The sequence below is a fragment of the Monodelphis domestica genome, chromosome 3, assembly GCF_027887165.1.
Source record: "Monodelphis domestica isolate mMonDom1 chromosome 3, mMonDom1.pri, whole genome shotgun sequence".
Taxonomy (NCBI): domain Eukaryota; kingdom Metazoa; phylum Chordata; class Mammalia; order Didelphimorphia; family Didelphidae; genus Monodelphis; species Monodelphis domestica.
Genome location: NC_077229.1, coordinates 107,523,674 through 107,547,931, shown reverse-complemented (window position 1 = coordinate 107,547,931; position 24,258 = coordinate 107,523,674). Strand labels below are relative to the sequence as shown.

The 24,258-nt window shown below is 37.5% G+C and overlaps 1 protein-coding gene across 4 annotated transcripts in view; it reads right to left on the bottom strand.

Annotated features, from left to right (window-relative positions):
- Window positions 1-24,258, bottom strand: part of LOC103099968 (maestro heat-like repeat family member 5) — a 108,963-nt gene that overhangs the window by 52,862 nt on the left and 31,843 nt on the right. For 3 of the 4 annotated variants that reach the window (XM_056820743.1, XM_056820745.1, XM_016431922.2), the window contains 8 exons: window positions 21,357-21,479; window positions 17,098-17,177; window positions 15,625-15,763; window positions 14,176-14,271; window positions 12,803-12,907; window positions 6,262-6,394; window positions 4,521-4,624; window positions 2,727-2,876 (listed from right to left, as the gene is read on the bottom strand). In XM_056820743.1, coding sequence (XP_056676721.1) covers window positions 2,727-2,876; window positions 4,521-4,624; window positions 6,262-6,394; window positions 12,803-12,907; window positions 14,176-14,271; window positions 15,625-15,763; window positions 17,098-17,177; window positions 21,357-21,479 — 930 coding nt within the window. The remainder of the gene's footprint in view (window positions 1-2,726; window positions 2,877-4,520; window positions 4,625-6,261; window positions 6,395-12,802; window positions 12,908-14,175; window positions 14,272-15,624; window positions 15,764-17,097; window positions 17,178-21,356; window positions 21,480-24,258) is intronic. The other variant, XM_056820744.1, reaches the window with a different exon arrangement.

The following is a 24,258-nucleotide window of genomic DNA, read 5'->3' as shown; positions in this document are numbered from 1 at the left end:
AAGGGAAAGACAAACATCTCATACTATATATCCAGATAAGGCACATGATTTGGACATAAAGGGTGATATCATAAGCAAATTAGTGGAGCATGGAAGAAATTCCATGTCAAATCTATGAATAGGAGAGAAGTTCATGAAAAAACAAGAGACAGAAAGGTTCATAGGACATAAATGGATAATTTTGATTATATAAAATTTTTAAATTTTGTAAAAGAAGAACCAATGTAGTCAATAAAGAAAAGAAAAGTAGGGAAAATCTTGGATGCAAATTTCTCTGATAAAGAGAATTCTCAAATTTCTCAAATATACAGGACACTGAATCAACTTTATAAGAATAAGATCATATTCTCAGATTCAAAAGTGTCCTCAGAGAACATATAGTTTACCTCTTACCTAAACAAAAATTCTGTAAAATGCCTGATTAGTGATCATTCAAAATATACCTCTTCATCTTCTAAGGTTTAATGATCATCTAGTTGCAGATAACTCCCTATAACTTTAGGCTTAATTTTCTCAAATATAGTCTTGTATTACCAATTTCTTATTAGATATTTCAAACTGAATGCCCCATAAGCACTTCACACTTAGAATTTTCAAAATTGGACTTATTATTTTTCCTGCAAACCCACTTCTTTTCTAAACTTCCCTATTTCTTTCACAGGCATTTCTGTTTTTAGTCACTCTAGTTCAAAAGCTTGGAGTCACTTTCACCTATATTCCACATATCCAATCAGTTACTAAATCATGTTGATTAAACCTACACAATATCTCTCAAATATGTCCATTTTTCATATGACCACCATCCACTCTCATCATCTCTCACTTAGACTATTGTAATAGTCTCCTAATGTTTCTTTCAGTCTCATTTCTTCCTTTTCTAATTCCATTCTTCACATAACTACTAGTGTTGTTTTCCTAAAGAACAGGCCTGACTAAATCATTCCCATGGTGTTCAATAAATGCCACTACTATTACCTATAGAATCATATACAAACTTCTACATTTGGCATTTAATGTTCTTGTCAACCTAGCTTTTAGTTCACCTTTCTACTTAATTGCATTCTACTCTGTAAAAATGGAGATTTTGTACCCTAGACTTCATTCCCCAGAAGGCCTTGGTATTTCCCAGAATTCCCTATAATCTCACCTGAGTCCCCAAGTTGGTGAGATCACAATTGGTATTTAACTGGCAATAACACCTCCCACGCCCTGCCCTTCTCCTCCTTCCTTTGCAATGATATAGCAAGTATAGTAGTAACCTAAGCACTGGGATTTTGAATGGGCTAATCAGCCATGGGCATGTGGTTTTTATTTTGTATCTTTATTCCTTGACTTTTAATGATCCTTAATAAACCTCATGAAATATAATATTTTTATTATTAGAGACATAATTTTAAATTTAACAACTCCCCTTCGTGCTTTCTAAAATCCAATCATACCTCCTTTCTTGTCATTCCTCAGTCAACAAACATTTCTCAAGGCCTATGCATCAGACCTTGTGCTAACACTTAGGGACACAAAGAAAAACCAAAAGAGTCTCTTACTTTAAGGAGCTCATATTCTAATGGAGAAGACAATGTATAAAATAAATAAGTATATACAAGATATATACAAAGTAGATGAAAGGTTGTCTCAGAGGGAAAGGCATTAGCCGCCGGGGAATCAAGAAAGACTGTTTGCAGAAAGTAGGATTTGAGCTCACCTTTGAAGGAAGCCAAAGAAACTACAAGGTATAAGGGAGGCGGGGAGAAGTCTTCAAGACATAGGGTACAATCACAAGACAAACCATCTCCCATCTTTACACATGTCATCCCCTATTCCTAGAATGTACTTCCTTACCTCCACCTCTTAGAGGTATAGAATGAGGCATACATTTTCAGACAAGGACAATATGTTAATTTAACTTTATTTCAAGGGAGAACCTTATTAGGAATACATGGGAATAAATGGAAATTGTATTTGTATATGTATTAATATTTCTATATGTATGCATAAATACCTGGATGGAAATATTATACATATATATATATATATATATATATATACATATAAATATGTCAATTTAGGCAATGTCTCCAATGAAGAACCAAAAAAATTCAGCCTTTACCATGTGTTATCCAAAACCAATCATAATGTGTCTAAAAAGCATATATGTACACACTTATCAAAATTTTCAAATAACACAAGGCTGAAATTTTCTTGTCTAAACTGACCCCTTTGCAATTTCCACTAGCTTTTTGAGTTATGCTCTTTGGGGCCAAGCTGGAAAAGGTGATCTTATTCCACATAATCAGACACTGGAAGATAACTCATCAGGATCCCACTGAATATTCTATTCTTCAAACTAACCATCCTCATTTCCTTCAACTGATCTTCATATGGCATGATCAGGAGGCCCCCAATTGATAAATGATTAATAATAATTGCAAGCAGTTCTCAAGAAGAAAACAAGGAAATAAAAATAAACAAAAATCATTAATAACTAACTGGAAAATTGTTCAAACTCTATTCCTAGTCCCAAAGCCCTCTGAATATGGTTTAGATTAGATGACTTCTAAGTTTCGAATCAAGTCTGAAATTCTATGATTCTGTGAACCCATCTTTAGTAACCTCAGGGAAACTTTTCTGCCCCTGTCCTACTTCCCTTCCCCATTCCCATAAGGCCACCACAGATCAATATCCTGTCACCACCTGTCCATTTTTTCTTAGAAAGGACAATTTCTGACCTGCTCCATCTTGAGTCCTGGGGTATGAAGAAAAAGGCTGAACATCTCCAAAGCCAATTGTACTCTGACTTGGTTGTGGTCCTTTAGACCATTCATTAAGGTCAGGATGAGTTGAGTATTTTGTTTCACAGAGAGATTTTTCCTAAACACCTGCAAAAAATAAGAATCAAGGAATTCTCTTTTAGAGAGCTAAGTCCTATAGGACCAGGTTAAAGAAATGGGCTAGTGCATATCTCCTGGTAATAGGAAGAATTGCTTGTTCTCAAACAATCTAGACTAAATGAAAGTTGGATCCATCTTACTTGGGCAGATTATGTAGAAACCAATGCGGTATGACCTCAGAGGGCCTACTGTTAGATAATCCATAGTAGAACACAGGACTGTTCTCTCAAAATGAAAATCACAAATAAACCCAGTTTACATGATCCAGATAAATAGTACCTGACTGCATGTGATCTCAGAGCTAACATCATATATTTTAAATGGGTATGTTCCATATGAAGGCAACAGAACCATCAAGCCATGAACCCTAAGAACTCATAATACATGTATACATGCCCACAAACACACACTCCCTAAAATGATGGTCAAGGGAAGAAAAACCAAGACAAATCAAGACATCCCCTTTTCTCACACTTTTTGCAAATTCACTCAACCTTCCCACAGTCTGTAATTCAATGATCTTCCTACCCTGTGCTCTGACTCACATATAAACACTCCTCTCTCTGCACCAAAGTTGAACTTCTTTATTAGTCAATCATTATTCACTAATGTTTGTATTCATCCACTGAATTTTAAACAAGCATTCGCTATCAGATGAGAGACCATAGAGCTGGAAGAAATCAACCAGTGCAATCTGCTTATTTTATAGATGAGAAACTGACAACTCGGAAAATTTAAGTGACTTACCAGTAGTAGGGAACAACGCTTGGTTTAAAAATCAGGTCCTCTAGTTGCTAAACAGCTGCACTTTTCATATTCCCATTCTATGAACTATTTTTCAGTGAACTACTTACAATATGCAAAACTCCATATTTGGTACTAGGGAAATATTCTTTCCAATATTTCAATGCAGCTGTGATTTCATCAGGGTATTTTCTCCAACAATGCAGGAGACAACTCTTCTTTGCTTCCCCATCAAGTGATTGCCAACTATGATGTCCCATAAATATGTCACAGAAGGTCCACTCAGCATGATGGGAGCCTTCCTAAGGTTTCTTCACACTGAATGGATACTACGGAAGCATGGGAACCATCCCTCAGTTTGTTGTTCCTTACCTTTGCTACTTGACCTGACCGATCTTTATTCTAGTCATACATTTCTCAGATATGATATTTTATATCACTTTTCCTGTATAATTGTTTTCTTAAAATATATTACATGTTGTTTTCAAATACCTGACTGGTTATCATGGAAGAAAAGAAGCAAACCTTCTATTTGCCTCCAGCGGGTAGGAGCAATGGTTAGAAGTTACTGGAAGGACATTGGTCCATCTACATTAAAAAGAACTTGTTAACAATTCAAGGTATCCAAAAGTATGTAAGAGATGTCCTAAAGAGAATCAATTCTTCAGGAAAAGGGCTGGCATTTGAATATCCTTTGGAGTCCTTTAAAAATCTGAGAGGGCCTCAGTTTCTTTCTCTGTCAAAGAAAGAAGTAGGACTAGATGAACTCTAAGGTTTCTCCCCATTCTGATATGCTATGAGAAACTATGCCTAGGAGCCCAAACATCTGGATATCAGGGGCCTCTTTTCCCCTATCTCCTTGAAGTCCCACAGCCTGAGGATACTTACTTTCACCAAGAAGGAGCAATCTCTGACCTCTTTCTTTGAGATCTTGATGTTCAGATATTTCAGTTGCTTCAATGTATGTATGCAAGTGTGGTCTTCCTCAGGCTCTGCATAAAGAAATACATTTGCAACATTTTCACTGGGGAACTCATGGAAACAGGAACATTGGCAAATTGAAGTATATTTAGAGCAAGACAAACTAAACTTGAATCAAACTCTGCTTATAAGCTATTTTATCAGGCAAGTCACCCCAGTCATCTGTACCTCAGTTTTATTATCTGTAAAATGGGGGAGATGATATTTACCCTTCCTACTTCACAGATTTATTATGGGAAAAGTTCTACACACTTCAAAGTAATGTTACAATAAGTCCTGACTCCAGAACCATATAATCTGATTTTAAAATCTCATTCCATCTTTCTATGTTTTTTTCTTTCTTGATTTCTCCACTGGTGAGACCGCTTCCAGCTGTGAGAATTCTATGTTAACAGAAATCTAGGCAAATTTTAAAAAATAAACATTGAAACCTACAACTTTCTCCCCATTCTGACAGCTTATTCAATGGCAGTCCAATTGGCACCTTAATTATATTTCTTTGGATTTCTTAAAACTCCTCTACCAAAAGAGGTCCCAATGAGGCTGGATCTAATAAGTAAATCCAACCATCACTTTCTCCACCTACTCCCCAAAAAAGCCATTGTGGAATGCTTCTTTTGTTAGGTTGGTATAATGAGACCCCAGTGGATAGAGTGTTGGAAGGCCTCAGTTCAGAGATTGCATCAGATGCTAACTTGCTGTATAACAAGCTGTGTGGCAAGTCATTTAACTTCTCTCAGTCTTGGTTTCCTCATCTGGAAAATGAAGATAATAATAGAATCTACTTTGCAGGGTAGTTGTAAGGATTAAACAAAGTTTTATATACATTATATATACATATATATATATCAGATATTATTCTATCATCATATTAGCAAGCATACAGGTAACTCCCAGAGCCTGAATAAGAAAACTTCATGATTAATCTTTACTCTACAACACTTAACTCTCAAATCAAACAACAATATGACTCTTAGCTTCCATATTGGAATTCTGATAGATTGTTTTGAGCTCCAAGCTCCTTGATTTTTTTCATCTTGTTCTCAAGTGGGCAAGTATTAATGAAAAATGCCCTGGTCTTGAATGTTCCCCAAAGTAACTGAATCACAAAAGTTAATTTTAGGCCATCACTAATTTATTCAAGGGAAGCTAGATGGATAAAACACTGGGGCCTAGAGTCAGGAAGACCTGAGTTCAAATTCAACTTCAGACACTTACTGGCTGTGTGCCCCTAGGCAACTCACTTAACCCTGTTTGCCTCAGTTTCTTCATTAATAAAATAAACTGGAGAAGGAAATGGCAAACCACTTCAGTATCTTCACCAAGAAAACTCCAAATAGGGTCATTGAAGGATCAGATATTACCAAAGCAATTGAACAATAGCAAAATAATTTATTTCAACAAATATTCATTTGAAGTAATTCTCTCCCCCAAAACAATTTATATTTTTGAAGCATGGTCATGTTCATTATCTTGCTGGATCACAATACTTCTGACCTGAAGATAGAATAACTAACATTCTCTTCATTTGACAACTAAAGAAACTAATGCACACAAAGAAAGAAGGCAAGAGACTTAAAATGAGTCACACAGTTATTTCAAGTAGACCATATCCTGTTTTTCAATTATTCTAGTCTAGGGCTCTCACTTTTATATGTCAGAAGCTGTATGAGGATTGAAATGCACTCTTGAGCACAGAGTCGGTTTTCTTCACTCTCATCTCTCCAAAGAAGACTGAACAAAGCTATTTGATGCCCCATCATTGCCAGTGAAGACTCAGACTAAAGAAGGAAAGACAAAAGAAATAAAAAACACATTAGCTTGGAGACAGGGGTGAGGAGGTTAGGGACAGAAATATGGAAGGGATTGTATCTAATAAGAATTTTATCCCATTTTATCCACAAGTTCTTTACTTTCCAAGGTTTGTGAAGGTTGGATTTAGCTATCTCCTGATTGTAACAATGAAGGTACTTAGCTCTTACTTTATAGTGAAGCTAGAATTGTAAGCTACAATCTATTTTTAGATTTTGACTTCAAAAAGGTGTTATGTAACTACAAAAGGTGAATCAACCATAAAAAAGGTGTTAAGTAACTACAAAAGGTGAACTTACCAAAAAAGGTGTTAAGTAACCCAAAAAGATATAATCTAACCAGAGAAGGTGAGAACTAAAGAGTGGGCAGTCCTGGAGAAAATCTAACCAAAGAAGACCAGAACTAAAGAATAGACAGTCCTGGAGAAAATCTAACCAAAGAAGATGAGAACTAATGAATGGGCAGTCCTAAAGAAAAGCATCTGCTGTGATTGGTAGATGTGAAATTTAGGGGAGGTGACCCAAGAGAAAAAGATCTTTAAAAAGAGGACCAAAAGGCAAAAGGAAATCATTCATTAGGCCACGACTTGGAGGAGTGACTAGAATACAGACACCCAGACTTCTTTTAGACTGTCACCATTGGTGAGTGAAAAGCTGACTTAGTGACCCCGCCTTTCTGGAGGCATGAAGCCTCCAGGTAAGGCCCATCTTTTTGAGACTCTCTTCCCCTGGCTGGGGCTTAGAAATTCTAACTGATACCAGAAGAAGCCAGAGTTGTTGTTTTTTTTCTCTCTCTCATTCCTTAATATCTTGTAAACAAACTACCATCAATTCCATAAACTACCATAAATTTACTTTAGTAATTAATTTTGGGATTTAGAAATTAAATCCCTGGTGACCACCTATTATATATTCAAAGTCCCAACCACAATTAATTCTAACATTTTGTAGGTCATCTTAGGCAATCATGGAAAAGGAAATAATTTTGTTTTAAAACTCTTACCTTCTGTCTTAGAATCAATACTATGTATTAGTTCCAAGACAGAAGAGTGGTAAGGGCTAGACTATGGGGGTTAAGTGATTTGCCCAGGGTCACACAGCTAGGAAGGGTTTGATCCCAGATTTGAACTCAGGACCTCAATCCACCAAGCCACCTAGTTCTCCCTAAGAGAACTAAATTAGGACAAGGACACCAGGCTCCAGGCTTCATTCTGTTACTAATTAGCAATGGAAAGTTAGGCAGGTCATTTGAATTCAGTTGCCTTATCAAATCATCTCTTTCCTGCAGACTTGTTAGGGGATTTTCTGAAGGTCAAATGAAAAACTCCACATGAAGAAGATTCTTTGAAAAGAATAAATTTGCAATACAAATGTGAGTATATATTACTATTAGGAATCCAGCCTCATGAACCAATTTGCTTTTCCATTATGAGGGGTATTTTTTTGTTTATCTTAAATAATACCTTAAACTTCAATTCCAAGGAAAGGTTAAATAAGTCTGAAGAAGAAAAGATCTGTAAGAGAGGAGTCACTGATTTACTCAACAAGAATTGTGTGCTGATAGACTGAGAAAACTTGGCACTGGGAGTCATTAATAAGTCATCAATGAAACTGAGAAAAGGTTCATAAGAGAAGTTGGAGTGAGTCTGGCCTTCTAGTACATTCCGGAGGAACAAAAGTAAGATTGAGGTATGGTAGAGAAATAAAATATCATCAAGAGTTGTTGACTCTGTAAGCATGCTGTAGCTGAAGACCTGGCCTGAGGAAAGTCCCAAGGAAAATTGGCTCTTCATCCAAATTTCCCTCCAAGTATCTGTCTCTCCACAGATACTTTAATATAATCTGCTATTTCATTACTCAAATGTTTCCAGTAAACTGAATTTTGCCTTAAACACAAAAAGGCCAGCAGGTAACTAGTGACAGATATAAATATAAAGTTAAGGAGAGACTTTCCTTACCTCTGCTTAAACCTCTGCCCCTAATAGGGCCTCTGACCAGTTGTGGCTGAACTCAATGTTTCATCCAAAATTAACTCCCTAAAGTTGAAGAGGAGGGAACCACATGGAAATTAGGGGCCATTACATGGTCCCTTAGGACTCCTAGGGAAACTAGGTGGCTCAATGAATAGAACAGTGGGCCTAGAGTCAAAGAAAACTTAATACAAATCCAGTCTTAAGAGTTTTACTAGCTGTGTGACCCTAGGCAAGTCATTTGAACTTGTTTGCCTCAGTTCCTCATTTGTAAAATAAGCTAGAGAAGGAAATGGCAAACTACTCCAATATCTCTGCCAAGAAAACCCCAAATGGAATCATGAAGAGTTACACATGATTGAAATGACAGAAAAACAACAAAGGTTGCAAGTAGGCTAATTATTCTTAGTTTTATTGATATAATCACTATCTTCAAGGATTTTAAAAACTTTTGTGTGAAAAAGTACAAATTTGCTATGATTAACCCTATATGGCAAAACTAGAAGAAAGGAGGAGGGGACCTTTAAACAAGCAGATTTTGTCACCATCTAAGAAAAATCTTTCTAACAATCTCGAGTCCCCGGTGTATATTCTCCCATGTTCCCCAGCACCAAAAGAGGAAAATGCATTCCTTACTCTTCACCATGGCTTCTCGATCTTACTTCTATCCCCATCACCCAGCAATCTTATTTCCAACTCACAAGTCATTCTCCCTCCTCTCAAAGAATGTCACCTTGATCACCATCTTCTCTTCCCCAACTCTTGACCTTATACTAGGGGACTTTAGTAGAAATGTAGATGGTCCTTCAAACCTCCTACAGTCCCATTTCATCAACCTATTTAAGTCTCTTGACCTACTTCAGTCATACATACTAGATCTTGTCATTCTCCACAAGACTTCTCCTCCCTTAATCAGAAACTCCCATATGGCCATAACCTCATATCATTCCCTATCCCCCTTTGCTTCTCTCTCACACATCTCTTCTTTGTCTTCATTGAGACCTCTAATGTCTCTACCCAACAATATTTTTTCAGGTCATTATTCCTGCTCTGACTCACCTTTACTTTACTCCCTTTCCAACATCAAATCAATAGTTAGCCATTTTCTACTCTACATTGTCCTCTTATCTTGAATCTTTTGTTTCCTTGTCCTATCCTGATTCCTCTTGCTGAACATTGACCTAGATTATTTCCACCATCCAATTTCTTCATTCTTATTCACAAACCACTGCCCCTAGCTAGAAGAAATCTCAAAAGTCTAACCATACTCTAAGTACTCCATAACTTCTGTTTCAGTTGCCTTCATGGCCATTGGAACAAATTGTTCTCAAAAGTTATTCCAAAATGTGTTGTATATAAGAATACACACACACATATATATTGACTATATATATAATATATTGACAACACATACAGTTCATCTATCAGTATGTGGCTAAAATAGATTTTCACAAGCACAATGAGGTAGATCCAGATTGATCATCTAGAAAGAGTAGAAAATTGCTTCAGTAATATTATAAATTTATTTCACTGACACCAATCTTCTTCCCCAAAATTAAGACCTCTCTTTTGATTTCTTTTAATATCAACTAAAATCTGAGAAAATCTGTCTAGACATATCTATTTTTTCAGTTAATACTCCGTTTTTGATTCCTTAGAACCTTATTCCTGATCTCTCAACTTAACTGAAAACTGTATCCTTTCAAGTTAAAAACAATGGCTTAATTGTCCATTGCTTTTATCTCAGATCTTAGATCTTATCCTACTTCACCTTTCACCAGCTTCCAGAGTTTCTAAACTTTTTCTGTGTTGTCTCCTGGGTTTTTCATGTCATCTGCAGCTTCCACAAAACTCCACCAAAATTCTCATTTAACTTCTTAAGCCAACCCATGATATATCAAAACCTTGATGTCTTGATGTGGAAGGGATAACTGTATATAGGATTGTTTTAAGGATTCATTCTATAAAGGTGTTTTTTTTAATGAATTTAGGCTTGTTGTAAAAATGTCCTTTATAAACAATGTAACAATAAATGAATGATTCCTTAACAAATAAATAAATAATTATTAATACTGCACTTTAATCATCATATTCTCATGCCCAAAATAGTATGCTCATTTGTTGGTGTTCAAACATCTGGCCATGGTTAGAATCCTGAAATATAGAGTGCTTTGGCTAATATCACCTGTATGCTTAACCTCCCAGGGTCTCAGATCCCTTATCTGTAAATTGAGTGGACTGAACTAAATGGCTCTGGAGCCCTTCTAGCTTTGGAGATCTGAGCCTCTGATCCTTAACAGATGTGGAGTCCTACAAACTTGTTATAAGAAAGTCCTAGAGAATATAGACTCCACCCCCCTCCCCAGGGAGAGGCTTCCTAGCCATTGTACCATATCAGGTGGTTGTAGAGAGAGCCACTGGCCTTGAAGTAGCTAGAAAGCCTCTCCCAGAGAAGGAGAGCTATAGATATAATCATACATAGACAAAAGCTCTTAGTACCCTCATTCAGTTGAGCAGCCAACCAAAATAAGCATAAAATGTCAGGTGAAGATAAATTCTATTCTTTTCAACTGCCTACAACTGATGCCATTTCCATTCTGGCACCTGCACATGTAAAAGATTTGCAAAAAAACTTTCTACAACCTGTTTTCTCCATTAAGGAGAAGAGAAATCTGATACTTGGACCCTCACATCAGAGTCCCTGAGGTGCTTACAGAGAAGGTAGGAATAACCCTAAAAAGAACAAAGGTAGGAAAAGCAGCCAGATTGTATCATGTATAGAAAGAGCGATAGGCCTGATGATAAGATACTTTTGAGGGTATTGAGGGATTAAAATACAAAGTGTCTGAAGGCAGGAAAAGGAATGAAAGGTAAAGGAAAAAAATTCTTAGAATTATGAAAGCATACTGACCAACCTTCTTTGTTCTTCCTTCCCTCTTTACTATGCTATACTATATAATATACATACTATAAAATAATATTGACTTTATATTTAATTTCTTGGTCTAATCTCAGTGAAAAACCTTTTCTTTAACTATCAATTCTTCAAAAACAATTTCCTGAACTAAATTCTCTTTGACCCTTGCCAAAGACCAAAAGATTTTATTTGAGGCAAAAGTAAAAATTCACGAAGAAACTTGGACCTCCTAGATCAGTTATGTCAAACCTTTTAGATATAGAGTGCCAGGCCCCACCCCTACCCCCAGACCAAATGCCACACCATGCCCCCCACCTCACCTTGTCTCCCAGCCCTCCTCCTTTACCCCTGACAGGGGAGGGAGGAAGCATTCCCATTGGACTGCTAAACAAGGAGTGGGTGCCATACGTTTGCCAACACTGTCCTAAATGATAGAATTAGATTGCGGATTTAACAAAGTGCTGGAGGTGGGGGAGTTGGTTGATCCTCATAAGAAAAGTATTTTCTTCCCCTGTGCTTTGTCTAGATTAGAGTAATGATCATACTAAGAGAATGATATCCTTTCTTCAGGTAATGGAAGTATCTCTTAAGCTCTTCTCTGACCAAGTGGAAAGCAGAATCTTTGGCAGAGTGGTTGAAGAGGGATTGAATGGTTTAGAGAAATGGTTCTTTAGATGTAACCACTCTTAATCTGAAACTGTTCCTAAACAACGAATTCTTGTTCAAACTCACTGTGGAATTGTATCTATTGTTTAAGAATAATATAAATTGTCAGTCTAAAAGAGATTGTGTTGGGGGATTTTCAAAACTAAAGGGATATTTGGCCTAATTTTGGACAATCTTCTCTCTTTAAGCAGAAGGTGCCTAGATTGATTTTTATCTAAATTAGCTTTTTAAAAAGGTTTCTGGCAGATGCATGCCTAACCAGAGAAAAGATTTTATTTTCTACAGACTATATTGATACAGAAAATGAGTGACTAAGAAAACATCAATAACTATGGACCTACATACTGGCTCTCATCTATATAAAAACCTTAGGAAAGTCATCTATATGCATATAAAAGTGATCTTCAGTGAAGGTAGAAAACAATGAGACTTCCAAAAAGCAATGTTCAACAATGAATATTAGTTTGTCTTACAGCTAAATGAAAGATGAAGAAAATATTAAGATGCCATTTTGCATGTTCTTTGTTGATTATGAAAAAGCTTAATGAACTGAATTATGAAAAAGTTTAGAAGTTATTCTGCTAGAAGATGAATATAGCTGGTTGATTGTTTCCTGCAGGATAGTAACCATCAACTATATATGACCACACTTCCCAAATGCCTAACCTCCTTTTCTGCTCAGGTGTTTTTAGTCCATCAGTTACCTTTCTCTGGGTGCTTCTAGAAGGAGGAACCCTCCTGGTTATTTGATTGCTCCCTTAGGAGCCTTCCCCTAAATCTCTAGTTGTATTAGATATAAAGGAAAGTGACTGATTCTCAACTTACATTTAGACTCAAATTTTCTTGGGAGTATTGGAGTAACCTCAAGGCAGTCTGCTCAGCCCGAAGTCTTTCATGAGGCTTACTGGCCATGAGCCAGGGCTCAAAGTGCTGTAGGTGGAACAAGAAAGAAAACTCAGCTAAGAAAGAACCATAGTCCTGAGGGTTTCTCTTTCTCATTCCCTAATCTCTCACCTCACCTCATGTATACCCACAAAAAATTGATGATCTGATCATAGCTAGCTAGTCCTATGGGCAAGTTGGCTAGGTAGAAATCAAGGTGATATGATATAAGGGCCACCTCAAAGCTTCACCTCTCCCTGAATATATTCCCCCTTCCTTTCAACCTGTCATAGCACCATCATTCTCTTCTCCCCAGCCTGACATTCCCATTATTATAGTCATTCTCCTTGGTTGTATCTAGTGGACAAGCTTATATTTAGTACCCACTGTGTGTGTTGGTATGAGCTAGGCTTTGGGTGGATATAAAAATATTAAGTCAATATTTATGTGCTTGTTACATAGTAGGTGCTTATTAAATGCTAATTGACTATAAATCATAATAATGGATGTGTATATAGAGCATTATAGTTTATAAAATACTTTGTTATTTCCAATTTGTGAACTATTATTACTCCATTTTAGAGAGATTATATGACTTATATGACTTATATGATTATATGAGCAGAGCAGAAAGAGCACTGGATTTTTGGTCAGAAAAACAGAAATCTAATCTTGGTTCTATCACTTCCTTGCTGTGAATATCCTTTACCACTTTGGTGTTCACTTTTCACTTTTTCTAGACTAGATGATATCTCAGGTCCCAATATCCATAGCTTGTAGTTCTGTTTGCCCATACCACTCTGTTGGTTAAGGGGCAGCAGAAAAGGGCTAAAAGAATTAGGATTAAGAAAAGGTCATGGAAGCAAACAGTATAGATAGTCTTGTTTGTTTGTCTTAGGAGTTTAACTGAAAAAGGAAAGAGAGATATTGGACAATAATTTTAGAAATACTGACCAGATTTTTCTGCTAGCCTTCAAAAGCCCTAATGCCTACTCAAGCCACTATGTATAGAGTCTAAGCACATTTAAAAAAAAAAACATGCACACATAGTCACATCACAGAAAAACTCATTCTTAGTTCTGACTTGACTTCAGTAGGGCCACCAACCTGTGACAATGGCACTATACCCTAATTCCCTGGGACATTTCTGACTTATTAGAAATATCTGGAAGCAGAGCTGAACTTGGCATTCCTCATCCACAAAGAGATCCAGCCTGAAGGTAGCTCCTAAATGAACATAATGAGCTCTTGGTGGGGGTATACAGAGGGGCCAGGGGTCATTTGCTGAGGCCATTGCCATCATTCCCATCCCTCACCTGCAGGATAAATTGGAGCTCTTCCATTGTCTGATGCTCAAAGAGGAAATGCTGGAGAAGCAGGTCAAGGGCATGCATTGTCTTTGTATGCAGGATCTATATATAGAAGAAAACAAGTCATTTCTGGTATCTCAAAGCCTGGCCTGATGGGAAACAGTGTAGAATAGGAGAAGGGGGTTGAAGGTGGAGATAGAAGCCTGGTTCAATTCCTACTCTGCCACTTCCTACTTGTCTGACCTTGGGAAAACTACTTCACCTCTCTGGGTCTTAATTTCCTCATCTATAAAATTCTGATTTAAACTAGATGACCTATAAAACTTCTTCCAGTTCTAAATCTATTTTGCTATGTGCCCATGAGCCCTTTCAGCTTGGTAGGAGCCTTAAGAGTTCTTCAACTGTAATTTCCCAAAGCCCAGTCACATATTCATGCAATGTTCTTCCTGTTCTCCAGTATCACATAATGCTTCATACATCCCTCATGCACTTACCTCATATTATTTTTTATCTATTATTTGTAATTGTCTCATTGTCTCCAAGACTCTCATTCCTCCTTTGTATATCTTTTCCAGTAACTAGACTTTATACATAGTAGGAATTTAATGAATGTCAAGGGAATAAATGAGTGGTTTATATTTCCATCCATTAATTTTGAGATATGGCATTTTATTACAAGTGCATGTCATTTAGTGAGCAGAACAAAGTTCTAATTCCTTCTTCAAGACTTACTTTATGACTGTTCATTTCCTCAAGTCTCAGTTTTCTTACTTACAAAATGAAGGTGATCATACTTACCCTTCCTGCCTTGTGAGGAAAGTGCTTTGTAAACCCTATGAGGTTACAGAAATGCCCAGCTTCCCCAGGCTGATGCTTCTTGAAGATCTCCAGGCAAATGGATCTGACCTGGCAAGTTGGCCCTTTCAGTGTCTGAAGGTCTTTCCGGCTGAAAAATTCCTTCTTAATGAATATAATCCATTGCATCTACACAGCACCTCATTATTTCCCAAGTATCTTGTCCAAGTTCCCATAGGTAAAAAGTTATAAAATGGGCCTAAATTTAGATTTCCTGATCCTCAGGCCAGAGTTTTGTTCACTGGAACACATTATCTTTGCTCACCAAGAGACCCTCTAGCTATTGTGATTAGGAAAATTAGAGCACAGGATTTAAAATCAGAAAGGTTTTTATAGGTCAACTTGTTAAATCCCTTCATTTTATATATGATGAAAATGAATACTCAAGAGAAGTAAGGTGGCAGAGCAGAATCCAAACAAGGTTTTCTGACTTCAAACCTAGCAAATGTTCTTTCAAGTATGTCACAGAGATCTCCAGACATGCACTTAGCCAACATATGTCCACTCTGGGCTGAGTCCTATAGAGCTCTGCTTTGGGTGAAATCTCCCAATAGCCAGACCTCACCAGGTGACCTCAGCTAAGGAGCAGGATTGTATTACCTGAACATCAGGTAGGTCCTCCTGGACAACCAGATTGTTTGCTAACATCTCTGGGGCAGGAAGCATGAACAGGCTTTCAAAGCAGGTACTGAGAATTTTTGTTTTGACCATCGTTGGGATACCTGGTTGTAACAGGGAGCTGGGCCAAGAGACAGACAAAGTAAATATATTCAATTATAAGATAAAGATATTAAAAAGTAAGATTCCTACAACACTGAAGACCTGGCTATGAAAAGGATTAATGATAAGGTTAGGGATGGACATAGGAATGTTGACAGGGAGTAGGGATTGTTCCTATGTTTTCACTGATACTGTGAACTCCTAGGTAAGAACTCTACCAATGTCTGTGAGTCAATGGAAGGGGGAGTTAAAATAGAAAAACAACTTGAAATCTAAAAATGGAGCATTAAAAAAACTAGACTAAAATGATGCTTAAAATCACTATTATAATTATCAACATAGCAATGGGTTCAAATCAAGAAAACATGTAATGCCCAGTGAATTTACACGTCGGCTATGGGGGGTGGGGGGAGGAAAAGAAAATGATCTTTGTCTTTAACGAATAATGCTTGGAAATGATCAAATAAAATATATTTTAAAAATCACTATTATAGGATATGGATTATAAGCAGAGGCAATAGGGAGTAATAGAAAGTTTATTAAATAGGGAAATGACATTGTCAAAGTTGTGTGTAAGGACAGATAGTTGATGCTTAATAACTCTTATTTACTAATTGATTATCTAAGTGAGGACTCACACCCAGGTCCTTTTGGGACCCATAGCTGATATTTTGAGATGGCTGATAGGACAGAGACCGAGTAAAGCCAAATCAGAAACCCAAGTCAGGGCTCAGTTGAGTTTAGGGTTAGAGCTAAGGTTAGATCACTTAAAGTGCCCGTTCAGCCTTCTGTCCAGTCTGTGACCATAGTTAAGGCCATGTCTGTGCCTGAGGTTTGGGGTCTACCTCAGGTCAACCAATAAGCATTTATTGAGTGCCTGCTGTGTTCTAGGCATTAGACTAGGGGTAGAAAGACAAATATGGAATATCCCCTGCCATCAAGGATATTATATTCTATCAGGAGAAATTATATATATATATATATATGCATATACAAATAATGATAAAATATTAACCAAATTGACAAAGGGGCTGAAATCTGGGATGGGTAGCTAAATTGGGACCAGAGTTTAGGTTTAGTCTGTAGCCAGGATTAGAGGTTAAATATATAGCTGTAGTTATAGATCAATACATGGCCAGGACAGAGGAGTTCTGTCACCCTAGCACAACACATCTATCTAGCCCAAACAGGAGCAGATTCCACAGCTTCAATATTAACCCCAACAATCCCATCTCCTCCCTCCTTTCTTCATGGTCACAGCTCCTTCTCCTTTTTTCTGTCTGTGCTTAGAAGGGTAGGGGCCTAGCTAGAGTTTCTGGCCTTGAATTTCTAACCTATGAGGGGAATAAATACCATAATTTGCTGATAACTTGTAGGCTCTTCTGCTGAAAATATGTGGCAAGAAATTCCTGGGATTCGTTCTGAATGCTGATCTGAGAATGACAAAGTCAAATTAGTAAGAAGAGCAGGATCCTGCCAGCTCTCTTGGCCCACTCTTAAAACCATCTGATTTCTCTCTAGCCAGTATCCAGCTGGAGCAGACCATGGGCATTTCATACTCCAACTTAGCTAGCAAAATTCTGCCAAGTCATTTCTATCCTTGAGAATTAATAAAAATGAGGTCTATGGCAGGATCTGGCATCAACTCCCAGCTTTATCATATCGGCTCCTCATTCCATCCAAATCCACTCCCCACTCTCTGTACAATGGCAAAGGCCAACCAAAATGCAAAAATATCTTAGTTATCCACTAAGGCCATTGCTGTCTTGCAACCTTTTCTTAGATCTGTCATTTCATTAGTGGAAAGGCTTATTTACAGATACTCTGTGATGAAATATATAGTTTTGTGAATTTCAGGGACCAAAAGAAATCCACCCCCTTGTGATCAACCCACTGCAGATTAGCTTCTCAATACTGACCTAAGTGGTTCCTCTATGGAACAAGACTATGCCCATTCTCTGGGCCTGCTCTCAAGTGAAGTCAACAAATAGTTATTATGTGATTACCATGTACCAGGCACTATGCTAATACCAGGCTTTTAAAAAAAAAAAAAGTAGAAATAGTCCCAATCCTCAAGGAGCTTGCATTCTTTTTTTTATTGTCATGCAAAACTTCCATATTGGTCATTGTGGTAAGAGCACTCTCATATAAAACCCAAAACCCCAAATAGAACCATAAATCCACTGTTGTAAAAGATAGGAGCTTACATTTTTAATAACCCTTACTTTCTATCTTGGTAATAACTCTAAGGCAGAAAGGAAAGGGTTAGGCAAATTTGGTCTTGGAGTTTTAAAAGCCTAACAGGGTTTTATATTTTATCCAAAAGGTAATGGGGAGTCACTGGAGCTTATTAAACAGAATGAGTGACATGGTGAGACCTGTGCTTTAGGAAGATCACTGTGGCAGCTGAATGGATGATGGAAAACAAGGAGACTGACCAAGAAGTTATTATAATAGTCCGGGTATAAGGTGAAAAGGACCTGTATCAATTCGTGGCAGCTGGGTCAAAGGAGAGAAGGAGATTATATGAGATGTTGTGAAGGTAGAATTGATAGGATCTGCAACATGTTGTATCTTAGAGTGCGAGGAATCAAGGGATGATTAGGAAGATGGTGTTGCCTTGGACAATAATAGGAAAGTTTGAGAGAGGAGGGTTGATGTGGAGGGTGGGGGCAGGGAGAATAATCAGTTAAATTTGGGACCTGTTGAATATAAGGTGTCAATAGGACATGTAGTATAAGATGTTCAAGGGCTGATGAGACCTGCCAGTGCTTGCTAAGATCACTTGCACACTGATAGGAGACCCCAATGGAGGAATTATTTATATTACTTTATGTGGAAGTTTTAGGAGGATTTCAGACTTTTGGATCAAAATAACCTATTTCATCTTTTTTCCCCATTCATTTAAGAAGTTCATCATTTTTAAGGAAATATTTCTGCCCAGGGTCACACAGTTAGGAAGTGTCTGAGGCCAGATTTGGCCCTAGGTCCTCCCAACTCCAGGTCTGGCTCTCTGTCGAGTGAGCCACCCAGCTATTCTATCCTTTATTTACTCCTATTTCTAGGCTTAGGTCTTACATTGGGAGCTGTGTGTGAGGTTCCATGAATCCATTACATTTGGATGATTTTGCTAAGCACTATTGTCCTTGCCTCCTCTTTGGTCAGTGTGTTACTGACACTGCTATTCTGGATGGGATGATTGGTACTAGATCTGTTTCAATCCCTGATTTCTAACTCTGACTCCTGGTAGTACATTACCGGTGCTGGCCTTGGTGGTTCTCTGCATCTTCATTTTCTTTTCCTGGTACCATCTTTATAAGAAATTCATTTCATTTCCTTCTGTGGCCTTGAAGATTACATTCACCTCAAACACCTTGCAAGACCTCTGAATCCATAGGCTCCTAACTGCAGAGCTGGCTCCCTTTACAGACATGGCATCCAGTGTTCACATTTCATTCCATCCTCTCTCTTGTTCTGAGAGGTCTGAGCAAGGATATGGCTACATACTTCACTTTTAGGGGCTTGTGATCATTACTGTACCCTCTGCACAAAACCCAGACTGTCCTCATTCAGAGCTTTCCTAGCTTTAGGCTTTTTCACTGGAATTTGCACAAGCTTTTCCAGCCTGACCCTTATTCCTATTGCCCATATTTATGGGGCCTGTTTACTAGCACTTTTGCTATATTCCTTAGCATCACTCCTCTTCTAGTCACTTAAGATGAATCCCCGTGGGCCATCTCTCTCTCAGCAATCACCAGCTGCTGGCTGGCTTTTTGAACAGTTCTAGACTAAACAAAGGAGCTTTTGTTTCTCTTTGTGTTTCTTTATAATTGCTTGATTCTGAGTCTTTTTCCCTCCTTTTTTCCCTCCTTCTTTTGCTAGGACAGCAAGTCAGAAAGCTAGCCTCCTTTACAACCATTCATATCATTATTTTAATTAGCCCCATTGCCTTTTCCAATTATATATCTCTTTGATGATATCTATTTCTCTGTTTCTCTCTTAAAAGTCTTCACTAGTAATGTGTTGCAGCCCATTATGGTCCTACATGATTTGTGACCATACAGCATCAACAAAACAATAATGATTTTTAAGGCATGATATTTGTTTTAAGAAAGAATTTAACTCTACCCTTAAGTTCGCCATTCATAGGGAAACCCTTTTTCCATTTGAATCCTGCTCTGGACATTTTTTCCCCCGCAGTGGTAAACATCTCTGGTGAACATGCATCTTCTGTTTTATGCTTATTTTAACATTAAGAATCAGAGGATTGTTAAGCATATTTCAAGATTTCTAATTATCTGACTCAAGTAATCTAAAAATTTCTTACCATCCTCTTCCTATCTTCCTGCTACTCTGCCAACATCATTGAAGTAGAGAGATTCATACAGAGTGGATAACTATTATGAATTTTTCATTATTTCACATGGTGTCATGACCATAAAATCCCTTGGTGTTTAGCCTACTGGTAATGAGTCTCTTCCTAGTTAGTTAGTCTGCTCCTCAGAAAATAGGCACAGCCTGTTGTTAGAACTACATTAGATGGGGGCAGCTAGGTAGCTCAGTGGATTGAGAACCAGGCCTAGAAACGGGAGGTCCTAGGTTCAAATCCGGCCTCAGCCACTTCCTAGCTGTGTGACCCTGGGCAAGTCACTTGACCCCCATTGCCTAGCCCTTACCACTCTTCTGCCTTGGAGCCAATACACAGTATTGACTCCAAGACAGAAGGTAAGGGTTTAAAAAAAAAAAAGAACTACATTGGAATCTTTTCCAGAATGATAGAATTTGACAAAGCTTGTATTTCCCTGCAATGACGCTTGAGAACCTTGGATTACATCCATGCCACAGTGAGGCAATGGAACAGCAGTGCATAAAAATATAAATGGATAAATGGCTGAGTTAGGAAATAGATTTGTTTATAAGCATCAAAATATTGAAAGGCTTCTGTTTTCAGTCATTATCAATTCTTCATGATCCCATTCGGGATTTTCTTTACAAAGATATTGGAGTAGTTTGCTATTCCCTTCTCCAGCTCATTTTTCAGGTGAGCAAACTAAGGCAAACAAGGTTAAGTGACTTGCCCACGGTCACACAGCTAGTGTCAAAGGTCACATTTGAATTCTGGTCTTTCTGACTCTAGTGCAAGTGCTGTATCCACTTTGTCACCTAGCTGACTATAAGAGACTTCAGGGATCTTCTAGTCAGTTTAACCTCTTGTTAAACTGTTAAACTGTTAAACTTGGGGTTTTTTTGTTTTGTTTTGTTTTTTGTTTTGCAAATGAGGAAACAGCCTCAGCAGGTGAACTGATTTAACTAAGGTCGCACAAGTAGTAAGTAGCAGAATCAGGATTTGAATTCAGATCCCCAAGTTCTAGAACTATGCAATTGTATCTCCATTAACATAATTTTATAAATAAAAAAAAACTTGAGACCCAAAGAGACTGATTGATGGACTTTCCATATATAAATGATGCATTATGGGCTAAGAAAGGCCATAATTCTCACTTCAGGACCAATTGCATAAGCACAATGACTCCCTCTTTACACCTCTCCCAACACATACATCTGTGTCCTGATGAAAAAGCCTCTGGTAGTAGGAATGAATTATCACTCACCAATATACAGTCAATGAGGTCTGGGATCTGTTTGAATGTGTGGTTCTGTGCTCCAGGATCCTTGCTGAGTACTGTGGAGATCATGATTGTGGCACTGAGAAAACTATTCTTCAGGATGGAATCCTAACCCATCCAAAAGGCAAATGAGAGAGAGAGAGAGAGAGAGAGAGAGAGAGAGAGAGAGAGAGAGAGAGTCAGTCTTCTGCTGTCCCTACAAACATCAGAATTCTATGCACTGATAATTCCGTGGCTTTGAGGAAGTCTATTAAACAACCATTTCCAAGGAATAATACTCAATTCTACAGGGCTGTGGTCTCCCAAGTAGGAACCATCGCAGAAAGCCTAAGGTGAGGGTATAAAATGACTCCAAATTGGTGAACAACCAATTGGAGCATGGAAAGATGGATCAAGTTCTGTCTTCAGCATGCCACATCTACCTTTTACCCATTATGACCTGGTGCTTCTTCACTTAGTCCCTAGTCCTTTACTTCTTCCTCCTCCTAACCCCAAATCCATCCAACTCCTAACTATATAAGAACTCAAACTCCCCTCTTTTGCAGATGTCAGCCCAAAGTTTTTATAGATTGAGATGTAGATCTAGAAGGGATAATAATATAATAAGGGGATATATAATATATAAAAAGGGATAATAAGCAGTATTAGAGGGAGTATGGAAATACCAGCACACTGGTTTATTGTTGGTGGAACTGTGAATTAGTATAACCATTCTGAAAAGCAATATGGAATTATACAAAGAAACAGGTTACAATATCCATACCCTTTGACAGGGTGGTTCTACTGCTAAGCATATACCCCAAAGAGGGAGGTGGGGACAAATAGGAAAGCTCCCTATATGGGACCTTAGCAATCACTGTCCTAATTTTATGAATGAGAAAAAGGAACCCCAGAGAAGCTCAATAACTTATCTAGATCACAAAGGCTATAAGAAATAGAACTAACATTCAAACACTGTCTCCAAATCTCAGGATGCCTTATACCCTAACTTTAACCCAGGACTACACAACAATAATGACTAAGAGCCATGCTTTCTCCTTTCCATGTCCCCATTCTTTTCGTCTTCAGTGTGACAGAGTTTCACAGGATGAGCAGGCATGGAGGTGTTGCAATCTACATCATAGATCTCATTACATTACCTTTTCCCCTAAAACCATCCTTCTTCCATAAATTCATCCCTATTTCAGTAAAGAGCACCATCACACTTCATCTTTGATTCCTTACTCTCATTCACTCCACATATTCAATAAATTACCATATCTTACCATTTCCATCTCCACATCTCTTAAATCTGTCACCTTCTCTCCATTCACACAGCCACCATCTTTGTACAGGTTCTTCTCCTGAACTATTACAATAACTTCCTAATCTCTTTCTTCTCCATAAGTCTTTTCCCACTCCAGTTCATTCTCCATAAACTTGCCACTGTGATTTTCTTTAAGCATGTCTATGTCACTCAGCTATTCAATAATCCCCAATTATTCCCTATTGAATCTAGGATCAAAAATAAACTATTCTTTTGATTTTTACAGGCATTCACAACCTGATCCCAACCTGTCTTTCCAGCATCCTTCCTCCTTCCTCCACTAATCTTCCTACTATTCCTTTCCTTCATACAAAAATAAAAATTGAGGCATTATAATTCACTAAGCAAAACCACATAAAGGATGAGGAAGTGATTAAACTATATTTTCTGTTAAACCAAAATCAGAGACCAATTTTTGGATTATAGATGGAGAATATAATTTCTAGAGAAACCTGATTCCCATTGAAAAGAGATATTTATTCACTGTTTTGACCTATTATTTGATTGTTGTATTGTAAAACCCAAAAAAAATCTTTATCAAAGAAGTTAACTTGCTTTGAGAACTACATTGATCCAATTAATTAAATTAATGTTATTTCTTTCTAATAAATTATTATTTTCACATCTGCCCTATCCTCTGGGCACATGGCAGATTTTTACATAGTAAAGCATTCCCAATCTTATGAAGCTTGCAAAAATGTTCATCGCTATTAATCATATTAAAAAGCCTTTATACCATTTTAATTTTATAAGTAAATAAATACATTTTATAAATAAGATTGTTATTCTAAAATATTGCTAATTTATCTCATCCTTTTAAAAAAATTTTGTGTGTATATTGAAATAAAAATAGTACATTATCAGCTATTGGTTAGGAATTTGTCCTCTGATTTCATTGGTAGAGGGAAGTTCCTGATGAGGAATCTTCTTCTACCACAATAGTTAGATGTCTTTTCTGCAACTTCTTGTCTTAGAGAATTGTCTGAATGCTGAGAAGTTAAGAGACTTGCCTCTCATCACACTGGATGATGTCTAGGATGGGTCAGAAGTGATGTTAGCTCTTTTCACTATGACACATTGTTTCTCATTGTTTTACATAATTTATGAATAAACAAATATGCATGTATTAGGAGTGCATATCCAAAAATGTCATACTGATATGGGTACATAATCAAAACATTTGAAGGCCAGTGCCTAAAGGGATGAGGGCCACTCCTCAGAAATGCTGGAAGACTCCTAGAAAGAGAAAATGTGTGCCTATGTTGAAGGGAAAATTTTATTAGTTATAATAATGCTCACAGAATCTCAGAGCTGGGAGAGATACCAGAGATTACCCAACTAGAAATCTCCTCTACACCATGCCCAATGAGTGGTCCTTCACCTCAACTTTTCCTCAGCTCTCATGCCATACATTTTGCTTTCACAGTCCTAGATTTCAGGAGTGCATTCCCTCTCATCTCTCTGCCTATCCAAATCCTACCTGTTTTTCAAGGTCTAGCTTGAATATTACCTCTTCCATGAATAATAATGCCATTATGAATGAATAATGCATGGAAATGATCAAATAAAATACTATAAAAT